Source organism: Stegostoma tigrinum, chromosome 2, assembly GCF_030684315.1.
Source record: "Stegostoma tigrinum isolate sSteTig4 chromosome 2, sSteTig4.hap1, whole genome shotgun sequence".
Classification (NCBI taxonomy): domain Eukaryota; kingdom Metazoa; phylum Chordata; class Chondrichthyes; order Orectolobiformes; family Stegostomatidae; genus Stegostoma; species Stegostoma tigrinum.
The window spans coordinates 28,806,635-28,820,141 of NC_081355.1; the positions used below are offsets into that span (position 1 = coordinate 28,806,635).

At 44.0% G+C, this 13,507-nt stretch overlaps 1 protein-coding gene across 4 annotated transcripts in view; it reads right to left on the minus strand.

Annotated features, from left to right (window-relative positions):
- mrs2 (magnesium transporter MRS2) overlaps window positions 1–13,507 on the minus strand; it is a 48,466-nt gene that overhangs the window by 3,552 nt on the left and 31,407 nt on the right. For 3 of the 4 annotated variants that reach the window (XM_048524586.2, XM_048524571.2, XM_048524562.2), the window contains 2 exons: window positions 13,116–13,233; window positions 1,920–2,033 (listed from right to left, as the gene is read on the minus strand). In XM_048524586.2, coding sequence (XP_048380543.1) covers window positions 1,920–2,033; window positions 13,116–13,233 — 232 coding nt within the window. The remainder of the gene's footprint in view (window positions 1–1,919; window positions 2,034–13,115; window positions 13,234–13,507) is intronic. The other variant, XM_048524581.2, reaches the window with a different exon arrangement.

The following is a 13,507-nucleotide window of genomic DNA, read 5'->3' on the forward strand; positions in this document are numbered from 1 at the left end:
AAATCTACTGCTCTAACTCACCTTCATCGCCAGGTGAGGTCACTGCTAGTGAATTTCAATTACAAGTGCAAACCACTGGAATGTTTTAACCAGAACATTTCAATACCTTTGAGTTTTCAGTTCCAACCTCTGAAATTCAAATACTCTTTCCTTCTCCCTTTCTTCTGCCAGGCCCTTCCTTTCCTTTCCTTTTTATTCTGCCTTTCCCTTCCTTTTCCCTCTGCTACAGCTATTCTCTGTTTCTGCTTTCAAATTTAACTCAAACTGTTTCACTTCCTTTTCATGTTCAAGCTAATTCATTTACAATTGAATTACAGCCATTCCCAACAGCATTTCTGGCAACTGTAAATGTCGATCTACTGCAGTAATTACCTCCCCTTTTCGCACAGACAAAGACAATGCCAACTCCAGCTTGTCCTGGCAATTCGAAGAGCTCTGCCTTGCTCACTTTCTGTAAAACTCTCAAAGTGACTTCTTCCATCCACAGGAAACTCTTAGTGACTGAAAGGGTCACTATTACACAAGGTACACCCTATTCAAACCAACCAAATGCAACACCAACATAATAAAAAACACCAACATACACCACTCACTGCTTTTGAGTCCAATAATCCTAAATCCAATTTGGAATTAAAGATTTTGAACCTGACAAGAGCTCCCAATTTGTTATCAACTGCACCATATTAAGCAGAGAGCCTAGACCCTAACTTTTTCTTATTTAAGGCGATTCCAGATGCAACGTGATTGGTCAAACTACTTGACTTTAAGCAAAACACACCTTATTTTTACACTACAGTTGAAATACAGACAGAAATGAAAATTAAAGAATTGGCTTACATGTAACTATCAAAATTCTTAACAAAATTATATATATATTAACTACTACTAATTAATTGTTCCAATATAGTAACATCCCATAAACACATGGTTGTCAAAGGCAAAAATCAGTAAAATAGATTGTCTCACATAAAATCCTAGTAGCAGAAAGAGAGCTCTAGCTTTTAGCTGTGACAGAGAGATGAATAAGAGCTTCCACATCCAGCTTCAAGATCCCAGCAACTGCAGAAAGCTAAACCTAACAAGCCTGGTTCTGTGGCAGCTTGACCCCACCCATTCAGGCTTCTTTTGTTCCAACTTTTAAAAATAACCCCAGACTGTTTACATTATTGGCTTTGAGCAGACTGCTCAATATCTCCATCTCAAAGTTCCTTTATAAAAGGAAAGACAAGATACACCTTTTAAAGCCATAGTATCATCACAGCGGTAGCACTGCTGCCTCACAATGCCAGGGACCCATGTTTGATTCCACCTTGGGTGACTGTGTGGACTTTGCACGTTCTCCTTATGTTGGTGTGGACTTCTGCGGGGTGCTCCGGTTTCCTCCCACAGTCCAAAGACATGCAGTTTGACTGACCTTTCAAAATTCCCTGTAGTGTCCAGGGATGTGCAGCCTACATGGTTTATCCATCATAAATGGGATGGAATGGGATGCTCTTTGGAGGGTCAGTACAGACCCGATGGGATGAAGGGTCTCTTTCTGCACTACAGGGATTCTATGACTCTATAACCAATGTTCCCTGAAAGCTGTGTAGTTGAACAGAGATGTTCTGTGCATGCCAAGTGGCATGCTGATGCATTAGCTTCTGCTTCCCAAGGTCACTGCTGTTCATGGACCTCAGAAGACTATAAAAAAATTGGAAAGAATCTTAGCCTCAGCAAATGTCAATCACATCTTGACGTTGGCAAAAGCCCTATCCTCACCTCCCACTAATGCCCCAGACAAGGGTGACCCCCCCCCCTCCTACCCTGGGCGTTGGAGGAGAGGCAGAGACCTGTAATTAATTGGAAACGTCTTTCAAACAGCTCACAGATGGAGCCATTCTGTGCTGTTAGATTATAAGGCTAGAGGTAAAACCTACTGGAGGGGGTGCTGAAGGCTCGAGGTGTCTGCCCAGAAAAGAAAGTAAGCGTCGCCACATTAGTCCACTCCCTAGAAACATTATTCCAGTTATCAACCAGAAGAGACGGGGGTCCTGGAAACAAGAAAGGGTAAATTAGTTCTTCGTTGATGTTCTCCATGGACTACATGCCTTTATTAAATAATGTCTAGATCTGGAAGTAATAATGAAGTATGTAATCTTTATTGACGTTGCTGTGGTATATTCAGTCTTAACAATCTCCCTCAGTTTTAGGACTCAATGCATTAACATCTAATTGATCAGGATTAACATTGCTGACCTGCAAATATACACTGTTTGATGAGACAGAATTTGAGTGGGGCCCAAAAACATAACATTTAATCAAAGCTATTCATTATAGAAATATTTTGGCACAGAGGGAAGCCATTTGGCCCATCGGGTCTGCACTAGCACTTCAAACGATCGCGCCAATTTTCCTTGCACAGCATTTATATCCAAATAATCACTTACTATCCTCTTGAATGTCTCAATTGTTTCTCTGAGGAAACATGCTTTCACCAAAATTCAAATGTAAAAGGAAAACAACATTTACATTATATGAGAGTTCTGACTGATTAGCAATTGGACTCTGATTAGTAGAAGTATGGCCGTGGTGAATGCACCCAGTCACATGATGACTGACAGTTAACAGCCAAAGTTTGTTTAATTTTTGGTTTGACTGCAATAAATCAAGGCAATGCCCCAATCTCTTTTGAGCTGAAAACACACTATTGTACATGTTCTTGCTGTTTGCAAAGCCTGTACATTAACAGATGGAGTTTCCTCAAAGTATTATAAAATTTTCAGGTTCTATGCCGCAACAGAATTTACAGATAGCAGCCCATTTGGGCTCACTGGGCTGAATGTCCCCCCGTGTTGTAACCATCTTACCATTGTCGTATTAGTTGGTGTCTGTTTATAGGTGGTTCAAGTGGCAACACAGCGGGTCAATGGTCAGCACTGTTACCTCGCAACACCAGTAGCCTGGGTTCAATTCCAGCCTCATGAGGGCTGTCTGTATGGAGTTAGCACGTTCTCCCTGTGTCTGCGTGGATTTCCGCTGGGTGTTCTGGTTTCGTCTCACAGTCCAATGATACGCAGGTTGTGTCGAGTGGTCATGCTAAATTGTCTCATAGTGTCCTGAGAAGTGCAGGCTCGGTGGATTAGCCAAGCTAAACGCAGGGTTACAAAGATTGGGTAGGGGGCTGTGTTTGGGTGGGAGTCAGTGCAGGCTCGATGACAGGCAACTGACATAGAGGCTAATGGGATGGAAAGTGGTTCTGGGAGAAAAGGGAATGCTGGAGACCAAAACTGTGGGAAAAGTGGTAGAAACCATTGAGAGCATCATCAACCATATCGGGGAGATGGGGAACATCTCAGGAACATTGTTACAGACCGTTGTATCTTCAGAACAGAAGTCTTCCAGATTGCATGGGTTGAGGAAGTGTAGCTGTGGAAAAGCCTATCATCAGAAAGGGAGACAGAGAAGTCAAGGAAGGGAAGGATTATATGCTGAAACTGAGTGAAATCAGTACAGACTTATTGAAACTTTCCAATCCAGAGTGAGAGCAGAACACAACATTGATACAGTCATCAATGCAAGAAAATGTTAAGGAAGAGGACTCCCCACAACCAAGTAGGATTGTATTATGATCTTGTTGGGCCATTAACATTAAAATAGAAATCCAAACACCTTGTTTTAAACAATTGAACTGTACTACATAATTTCAGTTTTCTTCTTAAAAAGAACTTGATTGAACATAAAAGACTTCAACAAAATAAGTGTAATTAACAATATGATTTATAACTATGTATGGTACGCATTCAGTTTATGTCTTACTTGTCATAAGAATTCTTCTACAAAATACATCAATCTTTGTTCTGTATGGATCACTATAAGTATTCTGCAGTCCTCTAGAATATTCTCCTCAGCTCTTTAGCCAATTAATTCAGTCCATGTAAGTTCAAGAAAAAACTGAAGGTACTGGACACAACAAAGGCTATGGACCCTGACAACATTCTGGCAACAACACACAGAGCACGTGTGCTCCAGAAGTTGCTACACCCCTTGCCAAACAGTTCCAGTATGGCCACAACAGCGACATCTACCTGACAATTAGAAAACTACACATGCTGTGCAAAGAGAGCACAAATCCAAACCAAGATAATAAAATGTGAGGCTGGATGAACACAGCAGGCCAAGCAGCATCTCAGGAGCACAAAAGCTGACGTTTCGGGCCTAGACCCTTCATCAGAGAGGGGGATGGGGGGAGGGAACTGGAATAAATAGGGAGAGGGGGGGAGGCGGACCGAAGATGGAGAGTAAAGAAGATAGGTGGAGAGGGTGTAGGTGGGGAGGTAGGGAGGGGATAGGTCAGTCCAGGGAAGACGGACAGGTCAAGGAGGTGGGATGAGGTTAGTAGGTAGCTGGGGGTGAGGCTTGGGGTGGGAGGAAGAACCGGTTAGGGAGGCAGAGACAGGTTGGACTGGTTTTGGGATGCAGTGGGTGGGGGGGAAGAGCTGGGCTGGTTGTGTGGTGCAGTGGGGGGAGGGGATGAACTGGGCTGGTTTAGGGATGCAGTGGGGGAAGGGGAGATTTTGAAACTGGTGAAGTCCACATTGATACCATATGGCTGCAGGGTTCCCAGGCGGAATATGAGTTGCTGTTCCTGCAACCTTCGGGTGGCATCATTGTGGCAGTGCAGGAGGCCCATGATGGACATGTCATCAAGAGAATGGGAGGGGGAGTGGAAATGGTTTGCGACTGGGAGGTGCAGTTGTTTGTTACGAACTGAGCGGAGGTGTTCTGCAAAGCGGTCCCCAAGCCTCCGCTTGGTTTCCCCAATGTAGAGGAAGCCGCACCGGGTACAGTGGATGCAGTATACCACATTGGCAGATGTGCAGGTGAACCTCTGCTTATAATGTGGAATGTCATCTTGGGGCCTGGGATGGGGGTGAGGGAGGAGGTGTGGGGACAAGTGTAGCATTTCCTGCGGTTGCAGGGGAAGGTGCCGGGTATGGTGGGGTTGGAGGGCAGTGTGGAGCGAACAAGGGAGTCACGGAGAGAGTGGTCTCTCCGGAAAGCAGACAGGGGAGGGGATGGAAAAATGTCTTGGGTGGTGGGGTCGGATTGTAAATGGCGGAAGTGTCGGAGGATAATGCGTTGTATCCGGAGGTTGGTAGGGTGGTGTGTGAGAACGAGGGGGATCCTCTTGGGGCGGTTGTGGCGGGGGCGGGGTGTGAGGGATGTGTCGCGGGAGATGCGGGAGACGCGGTCAAGGGCGTTCTCAATCACCGTGGGGGGAAAGTTGCGGTCCTTAAAGAAGTTGGACATCTGGGATGTGCGGGAGTGGAATGTCTTATCGTGGGAGCAGATGCGGCGGAGGCGGAGGAATTGGGAATAGGGGATGGAATTTTTGCAGGAGGGTGGGTGGGAGGAGGTGTATTCTAGGTAGCTGTGGTGATTGAGAACGCCCTTGACCGCGTCTCCCGCATCTCCCGCGACACATCCCTCACACCCCGCCCCCGCCACAACCGCCCCAAGAGAATCCCCCTCGTTCTCACACACCACCCTACCAACCTCCGGATACAACGCATTATCCTCCGACACTTCCGCCATTTACAATCCGACCCCACCACCCAAGACATTTTTCCATCCCCTCCCCTGTCTGCTTTCCGGAGAGACCACTCTCTCCGTGACTCCCTTGTTCGCTCCACACTGCCCTCCAACCCCACCATACCCGGCACCTTCCCCTGCAACCGCAGGAAATGCTACACTTGTCCCCACACCTCCTCCCTCACCCCCATCCCAGGCCCCAAGATGACATTCCACATTAAGCAGAGGTTCACCTGCACATCTGCCAATGTGGTATACTGCATCCACTGTACCCGGTGCGGCTTCCTCTACATTGGGGAAACCAAGCGGAGGCTTGGGGACCGCTTTGCAGAACACCTCCGCTCAGTTCGTAACAAACAACTGCACCTCCCAGTCGCAAACCATTTCCACTCCCCCTCCCATTCTCTTGATGACATGTCCATCATGGGCCTCCTGCACTGCCACAATGATGCCACCCGAAGGTTGCAGGAACAGCAACTCATATTCCGCCTGGGAACCCTGCAGCCATATGGTATCAATGTGGACTTCACCAGTTTCAAAATCTCCCCTTCCCCCACTGCATCCCTAAACCAGCCCAGTTCATCCCCTCCCCCCACTGCACCACACAACCAGCCCAGCTCTTCCCCCCCACCCACTGCATCCCAAAACCAGTCCAACCTGTCTCTGCCTCCCTAACCGGTTCTTCCTCCCACCCCAAGCCTCACCCCCAGCTACCTACTAACCTCATCCCACCTCCTTGACCTGTCCGTCTTCCCTGGACTGACCTATCCCCTCCCTACCTCCCCACCTACACCCTCTCCACCTATCTTCTTTACTCTCCATCTTCGGTCCGCCTCCCCCTCTCTCCCTATTTATTCCAGTTCCCTCCCCCCATCCCCCTCTCTGATGAAGGGTCTAGGCCCGAAACGTCAGCTTTTGTGCTCCTGAGATGCTGCTTGGCCTGCTGTGTTCATCCAGCCTCACATTTTATTATCTTGGAATCTCCAGCATCTGCAGTTCCCATTATCACAAATCCAAACCAGCCAGTTATTGCCCCATTCTACTTGTCATCAGTAAAGTAATTGTCGTCATCTCTAATGTCATCAAGCAGTACCTGTTTCGTAGTGATCTGTTCACTTACACTGAATTTGGGTTCTGGCAAGGCCACTCCAATCCAGACCTCATTACAGCCTTAGAGATAATGGGAACTGCAGATGCTGGAGAATTCCAAGATAATAAAATGTGAGGCTGGATGAACACAGCAGGCCAAGCAGCATCTCAGCAGCATCTCATTACAGCCTTGTAAGCTTCAGACAGGAGGGGAGAGTGCTGCCCTTGACACCAAATCTGCATTTGGCCAAATGGTGCATCATACAGCCTGAGCAAAACCGCAGTCAGTGGCAATCAGGGAGAGGGGAGGAACTCTACTGATTTGAATTAGACCCGGCAAATAGAAAGATGGTTATAATTGTTGGAGGTCAGTCATCTCAGTTCCAGGACATCTCTGCAAGGGTTCCTCAGGGTTGTGTCCTAGGCGCAAGATCTTCAGCAGCTTCATCAATGACCTTCCCTCCATGAGGTCAGGGGTGAATATATTCATCGATGATCAGCACCATTCACGACTCCTCGGATACTGAAAAAAATCCATGTCCAAATGCAAGAAGACGTGGCTGGGGGTTAACAAGTGGCAAATAACGTTTTTGTGCAGGACAGCTGCCAGGCAATGACCTGCTCCGTCGAAGCATTGATCCTCAACATTGAATTCCATTTCTATTGGTAATTCCCAGCTATCGACATCCTGGGGCTACCGGTGACCTACAACTGAACTGGGCTAGTCTTACAATTACAGTGGGTGCAAGATCAGGTCAAGGATTAGCAACCTTTCAGTGACTGCCTCATCTCCTGATTCCTTGAGGCAAGTCCACCATCAAAAAGACACAACTCCAGAATATGACAAAATACCCATACTTGCCTGGTTGAGATCGACTCAAGAAACTACGTATCATCCAGGACAAAGTAACCTACTTTTCTAGCACCACATCCACAAACAGCACCAATGCATAGTAACAAAATGGTGTGGCATTTACAGAATGCACTCTAGAAATTCATCAATATTCCTTAGACAGCACCTTCCAAATCAACAATCACTACCATCTGGAAGGACAAGGGCAGCAGATATATGGGAGCATTGTCAGAAAGTTCCCTTCTGAGCCACACACCATCCTGGCATGGAAATATAAACACTGTCCCTTCATCATCTGAGTCAAAATCCTGTCCAAATGGACCGTGGTGTTTCAACAAAACAGCTCACTAATGTAAGAAGGAATGGATAATAAACACTATACCAGCCAATGAATGTCACATCCATGAATGAATTATAATTACCAAAAAATCCTCTGCAACAGCAACATCGGTGTATTTCACTACTTGGCCCACAGCAGCTCAAGAAAGCAACTCAGCACCACCCTCTCATAGATATATAAGTAAGAGATATTAGACCAATGGCCTGTGTGTAGCCTGCTCCACCACTGAATACAATCACGGCTGTTCTGTGACTTAACTCCAGTTTCCCATCCACTTGCCACATCCTTAAGAGGCCAAAAACATTTCAGCCTGAAGAGCACCTTACACGTCTGATGAACTAATAAAAGAAAATCAGTCGTTATGCATGAGAGTATTAAGGAAGAAAAATTCCACAGTGTGAAAATAGTGGAATAACAGTGATGTGACCTTTGAAGAAAAGACAAAGAAAAGGGAGGGTTGGTTGCTCTGGAAAGAGCATCTCTTAGTTGCTGGATGGAATACAAGTTACTAAAAAGTTTAAGAAGGCAGGAGTGTTATGATCTTCTTATTTTATATTTAGTGTGACAGAGGCTAACCCTTAGTTTAGATTAGGTCATTAACTATCCCGGTATACATAAAACAGGTATGTCATTAGGACAGGATGGAATGTATATGAGGAAGTCGAGGGAAATATGAGATAGCATTGTGGAGGAAACATCCATAATTTTCCAAACGTAGAGTGGGTGACTGCTTTGGACAATACTTATCTGTAGATAAAGACCCTGCTCTTCCAGTTGCCTGTCACTTCAACACATCACCTTGTTCCCTGGCCAGCATCTGTCTCAGGGTTGCTGCCGTGCTCCAGTGAAGCTCAGCATAAACTACAAGAACAGCATCTCATTTTCTGCTTGGGAACTCGACAGCCTTCTGGACTCAATATCAATTTCAAGAATTTTAGGACTGGAGTCACCTTCTCTATGTCTTTATCCCAACCCCCTACACCAGGCCTTGTTATCACTTTGTCTGCTATAACACACTATGTATTGTTAGTTACTAATAAAACCCCACTAGGATGACCATTATCTGCTCATTTGTCTGTCCAATTGTTCTCCTCTCTCTTTGGGCTCTATCTCCACCTATCATTTACTCCTCACCTACTTTCCCCCACCCTAATTTCTACATCAAAACCAGCTTTTTCCTAGCACCATCAATTCTGAAAAAGGGTCATTGGACTCAAAATGTTAATGATTTCTCTTCACAGACGCGGTCAGTCATGCTGAGATTTTCCAGCAAGTTCTGTTTTTGTTTCTGATTTCCAGCATCTGCCATTTTTAAAAAATTCCATAATCTTTCCATCCTCTTGCTTACAACAGCAGTGCCAGAGGACTAGAAAATTGGGAATGTTACACTTTGTTCACAAAATGGATTTAGGGTAAACGTGCCAATTACAAGCTGGTCACTTTAACCTTAGTGACAGGAAACCTTTCAGAAATAATTAACAATTACTTGGGCAAGTGTGAATCAATCAGGGAAAGCTATCACAGATTTGTCAGAGGTAAATCATATTAACTTGATTGAATTTTTTGATGAGTTAATAGGAAGAACTGACAAAAGCAATGTGGTTGAGGTAGTGTACATAGACTTTAACAAGACATTTGATAAGGTGCCACATATAAGGCTAGTCTGCAAAGTAGAAGCTCGTGAACGAAAAGAGACTATTGCAGAAAAGATATGAAGTTGGCTGACTAACAGAGAGTAGCAGTGAATGATTGCTTTTCAAATAACACATAGCTATATCATGGAGTGCTTGAGAATTGGTATTTACGTTGTTATATGAGGTAATGGTTGTGAAAGGCCACCTGATACGATAGTGTAATATTTGAGTGAAGATAACATACAATTTTCTAGAATCCAGTGCAGCGAAGGCATATCCACTCGTCTGTAGCCAGAGTAATAATGTTTATCTTACTAATGTGTCATATCTGATTGCTATCATACCAGAAACTATATCATATTTAGACAATCTCTTCTCATTGAAGACTGTTGGTGGCAATGGAAATAACCTAATCACATGGTGCCAGTAGTTGGCAGCACAAAACCAAGTACAACAAAGTGATCAGCAGAGAGGACTAGAATTTGATTTTGATGTACAGAACGACTTCCAGTGAACAAAGAATAAATTTATATTTGTAGCTTTAAAAACCTAACAGTTTTAAGAATTACACCTACAGCCAGTCCGTAGCTGAAGACATTGAACAGTGAAGCATCCCAAAGACAAAAAGAAAATATATGACCTAGCATTAATTGGTCTTTTGGCCCCTTGAGCCTGCTCCATCATTCAATAAGATATCGGCTGAAACAAAAATAAATTTCTGGAAAATCTCAGCAATTCTGAGAAGTTAAAGCAGAGTTAACATTTAAACCTCCTTAATCTACCATTACCAGAAAAAATAAATCCATCATGCTTTTCTTCAATGGAGGTTTAAAAAAGGACCAGTGACCCCTCTTCAGAATCCGTTCTTAAGATTCACAATTGCTTCCAAGCTAAACATTAAACCCATGAGCTGAATTTAAATAAAAACAACTGCAAATGATCTGCGGCTGATATTATAGATCATAACATAAAGGAAAGCACACATACTTTCAATGAAATATACAAGCTTTTGAGAATTAGTTTAATTTAAGAAGAAACAAAGTTCTTGAAAGAAAAAAGGTTTAACAGAAGACTTCAGCTCCCAGGAAATTCATAGATGTGTTAGTTAATGATTTCCACAGATTCATGGAAAACTGTGACTACAGAGCCTTGATATCAGAATTTATAAGAAACAGGACTGATGTTAGAATTAGTCCAATGAATCTTTGCCAGATTTACTACAAGCAAAAGAAGATTTAACTTTGGAGAAAGCTATTTAAATTGTGCTCTAAGCAGAAGCCAGGAGAATCATGGAGAAATGCAGAAAAAAGGATGTTATCACAGGTCAGCACAAAAAAAATTCAGTTTGTAAGACATAAATACCCTATAGATATGCATGACACAAAGAGTAGGCCAGACAGCAGATACCAAGAATCAGTGTTTTTACTGTGGAACAGGGAAGCCTCACAGACCAAAGCAGTGCCCAGGTATTAGAAAAGAATGCTATACCTGTGAAGCTATAGATCAATTGAGGATATGTAGAAGAAAAACACGGGCTGGATCATTAAGTATGTTCAAGGCTGGGGTGGACATATTTTTAATCAGCAAGGGCCATGATCCCATTGAATGGTAGAGTAGACTCAATGGGCTGAATGGCCTGCTTCTGCTACAGACCAACTTGTTGACGGTGTCAGGACAGGATGAGGAAGTGGTTAAACAGGCAGATTTTACACGTAATGGCATTGAATGCAAAAGCAAGGAGACAATGGATGTTTTAACGCCCAGGATCAGGCTTATCTGGTTTACTGTGTCCAATTAAGGAGACCACATTTTACAAAAGGATGTGAAGGCTTTCGGTTGAGTGATGCATACACACAGAAAAAGACGCAGTCATCACTGTGTGATTATATAATAGGAGTGGGACTGAACACAAGCTGTTAATCAATAGATCTCATCTCAAGTATCCAAACCAGGCTCAAAACATAAGGAAGAGTGAGAAAACAAACAGCTCGTCTGTTCAAGATGTTTTATGCTTTGCGTAGGTTAAGGGAGGTGCCTATGAACAGGATACAGAAGTAGATCTAACTATGGAGGAGGGAGGTGCTGAAGAGTGAAAAAAGGGCTGTGGTGAAAATAATAAGTCAAATGAAATGGGAGACAGTAGTGCATGGATAAAGGAGTACATAAAACAGGAAGCAACAAAGAAGCAAGAAGAAACAAAGGGAGCTCCCCATACATATTGCAAAGGCATTGTACTAGAACCGTAAGAGTTGGCACGTTAGCAGTTAGCGGCAAGCTGAAGGGACATGCGAAGTAAAGGGATAGATGAGCAAAGAAGCAAGACATACACACTGAGATCGGTGGCAGACATGTGAAATGAACTGCTGAGGACTGTGGGTCACATATTCTTGTGCCCACCGCTGGCACCTTCCAACTCTTTCATCTCCAAGAAGCAAAGAAGGGAAGGAAAGGTCAAAAGGTCTTATTCTGTGCTGTTCGATTCTATGATTCTTCAGATGCTGGAGAAGGACATGCTGCTGAATTTTCAATTATTAATATCCGAAGCATAAATCATTCAGTATTTATATATTTTCTATCTGGTGTCCTGTGCAGGATTAGCACTTCTAACAAGTCTCGTCTTTTCACAACCAATCACTTTGAATTGTCTCCACAATTAGGATTTCTTTCCCACCAACAGTCACAGTAAGAATTCAATGAGGGAAACTGAGGTAACACAGGAGTTGCAAAGGCAAAACATTTAATGAATATTAAAATCATCGGGTAGCTCACAACATTCTACATAGTATCCATCATGGCTATAGCCGGCAGTGTCATATCATAGTCCGGAAGCAGGCCATTTGGCCCATCGAGTCCACAGTGACTCTCTAAGCAGCATCCCAAGACCCATCCTTCTCCCTGTAAATCTGCATATCCCATGGCTTATCCACCTAACCTAAACATCCCTGGATAATATGGGCAATTTAGCATGGTTAGTCCAGCTAATCTGTAAATTTTGTGGAGTGTCTGGGGAAACTGGAGCACCCAGAGGAAAGCCGCGCAGACACAGGGAGAACATGAAAACTCCGCACAGACTGTCACCCAAGAGTGGATTTGAAACCGGGTCCCCGGTGCTAACCGCCTGAGACACAGTGCCACCCAACACTTCACACTTGGCAGTCACCCAACCTAAATCCATACTCGGCCTGCAGTTCCATTCTTTCCAATCTAATCCACTTCTAATTTCTCATTGGTAACCAAGTGACCGTGCAGAAACAGGAGGGACCTTGAAGAAGAGATGGCAAAGTCTGCCAATTACCATTTCCAAGGTTATGGAAAATCAGGAACAAAAACAGGAGGTGCTGGAAAAGCTCAGCAGATCTGGCAGTATCTGTGCAGAAAAAAAATCAGAGTTGACGTTTCGGGTCCAGCCACCTGACCTGAAACGTCAACTCTGATTTTTTTCTTCACCGATGCTGCCAGACCTGCTGAGCTTTTCCAGCAACTCCTGTTTTTGTTCTCAATTTACAGCATCTGCAGTTCTTTCAGTTTCTATCAAGGAAAAGCCGACTGGAAATATAATGGCGTCAGGAGCCCCTTTCTCTTTGGTGTTGTCAGCTGACAAGCCTCTACATTAAATTGTTCTCACCTCTTCAAAGGAGGATTCCAAATTCATACCAAAGGCAACTCCCAGAATTCCAAAGAGGGAAACTGAAAATGTTCCCATTGTCAACTGAAGATTCAAACGCATCATCACGTTACGATGGCTGTAGAAAATCAATCACAATTAGTGAACAGATATTGATGCCCATAGGGTGCATTCCCATGTTCTACAGCAGAACAACACAATGGTATCAAGTCTATGCAGCATCTCAGGAGCACAAAAGCTGACGTTTCGGGCCTAGACCCTTCATCAGAGACAAGGAATATATAAATTTCACTTTTGAAAATATCAATCTGAACTTCCTCAGAAGTCACTCTGAATTGGACTACCTCAGAGTCTTCTTATCTCATGGTGGTTCAACCTCTTCCCGGAATAGT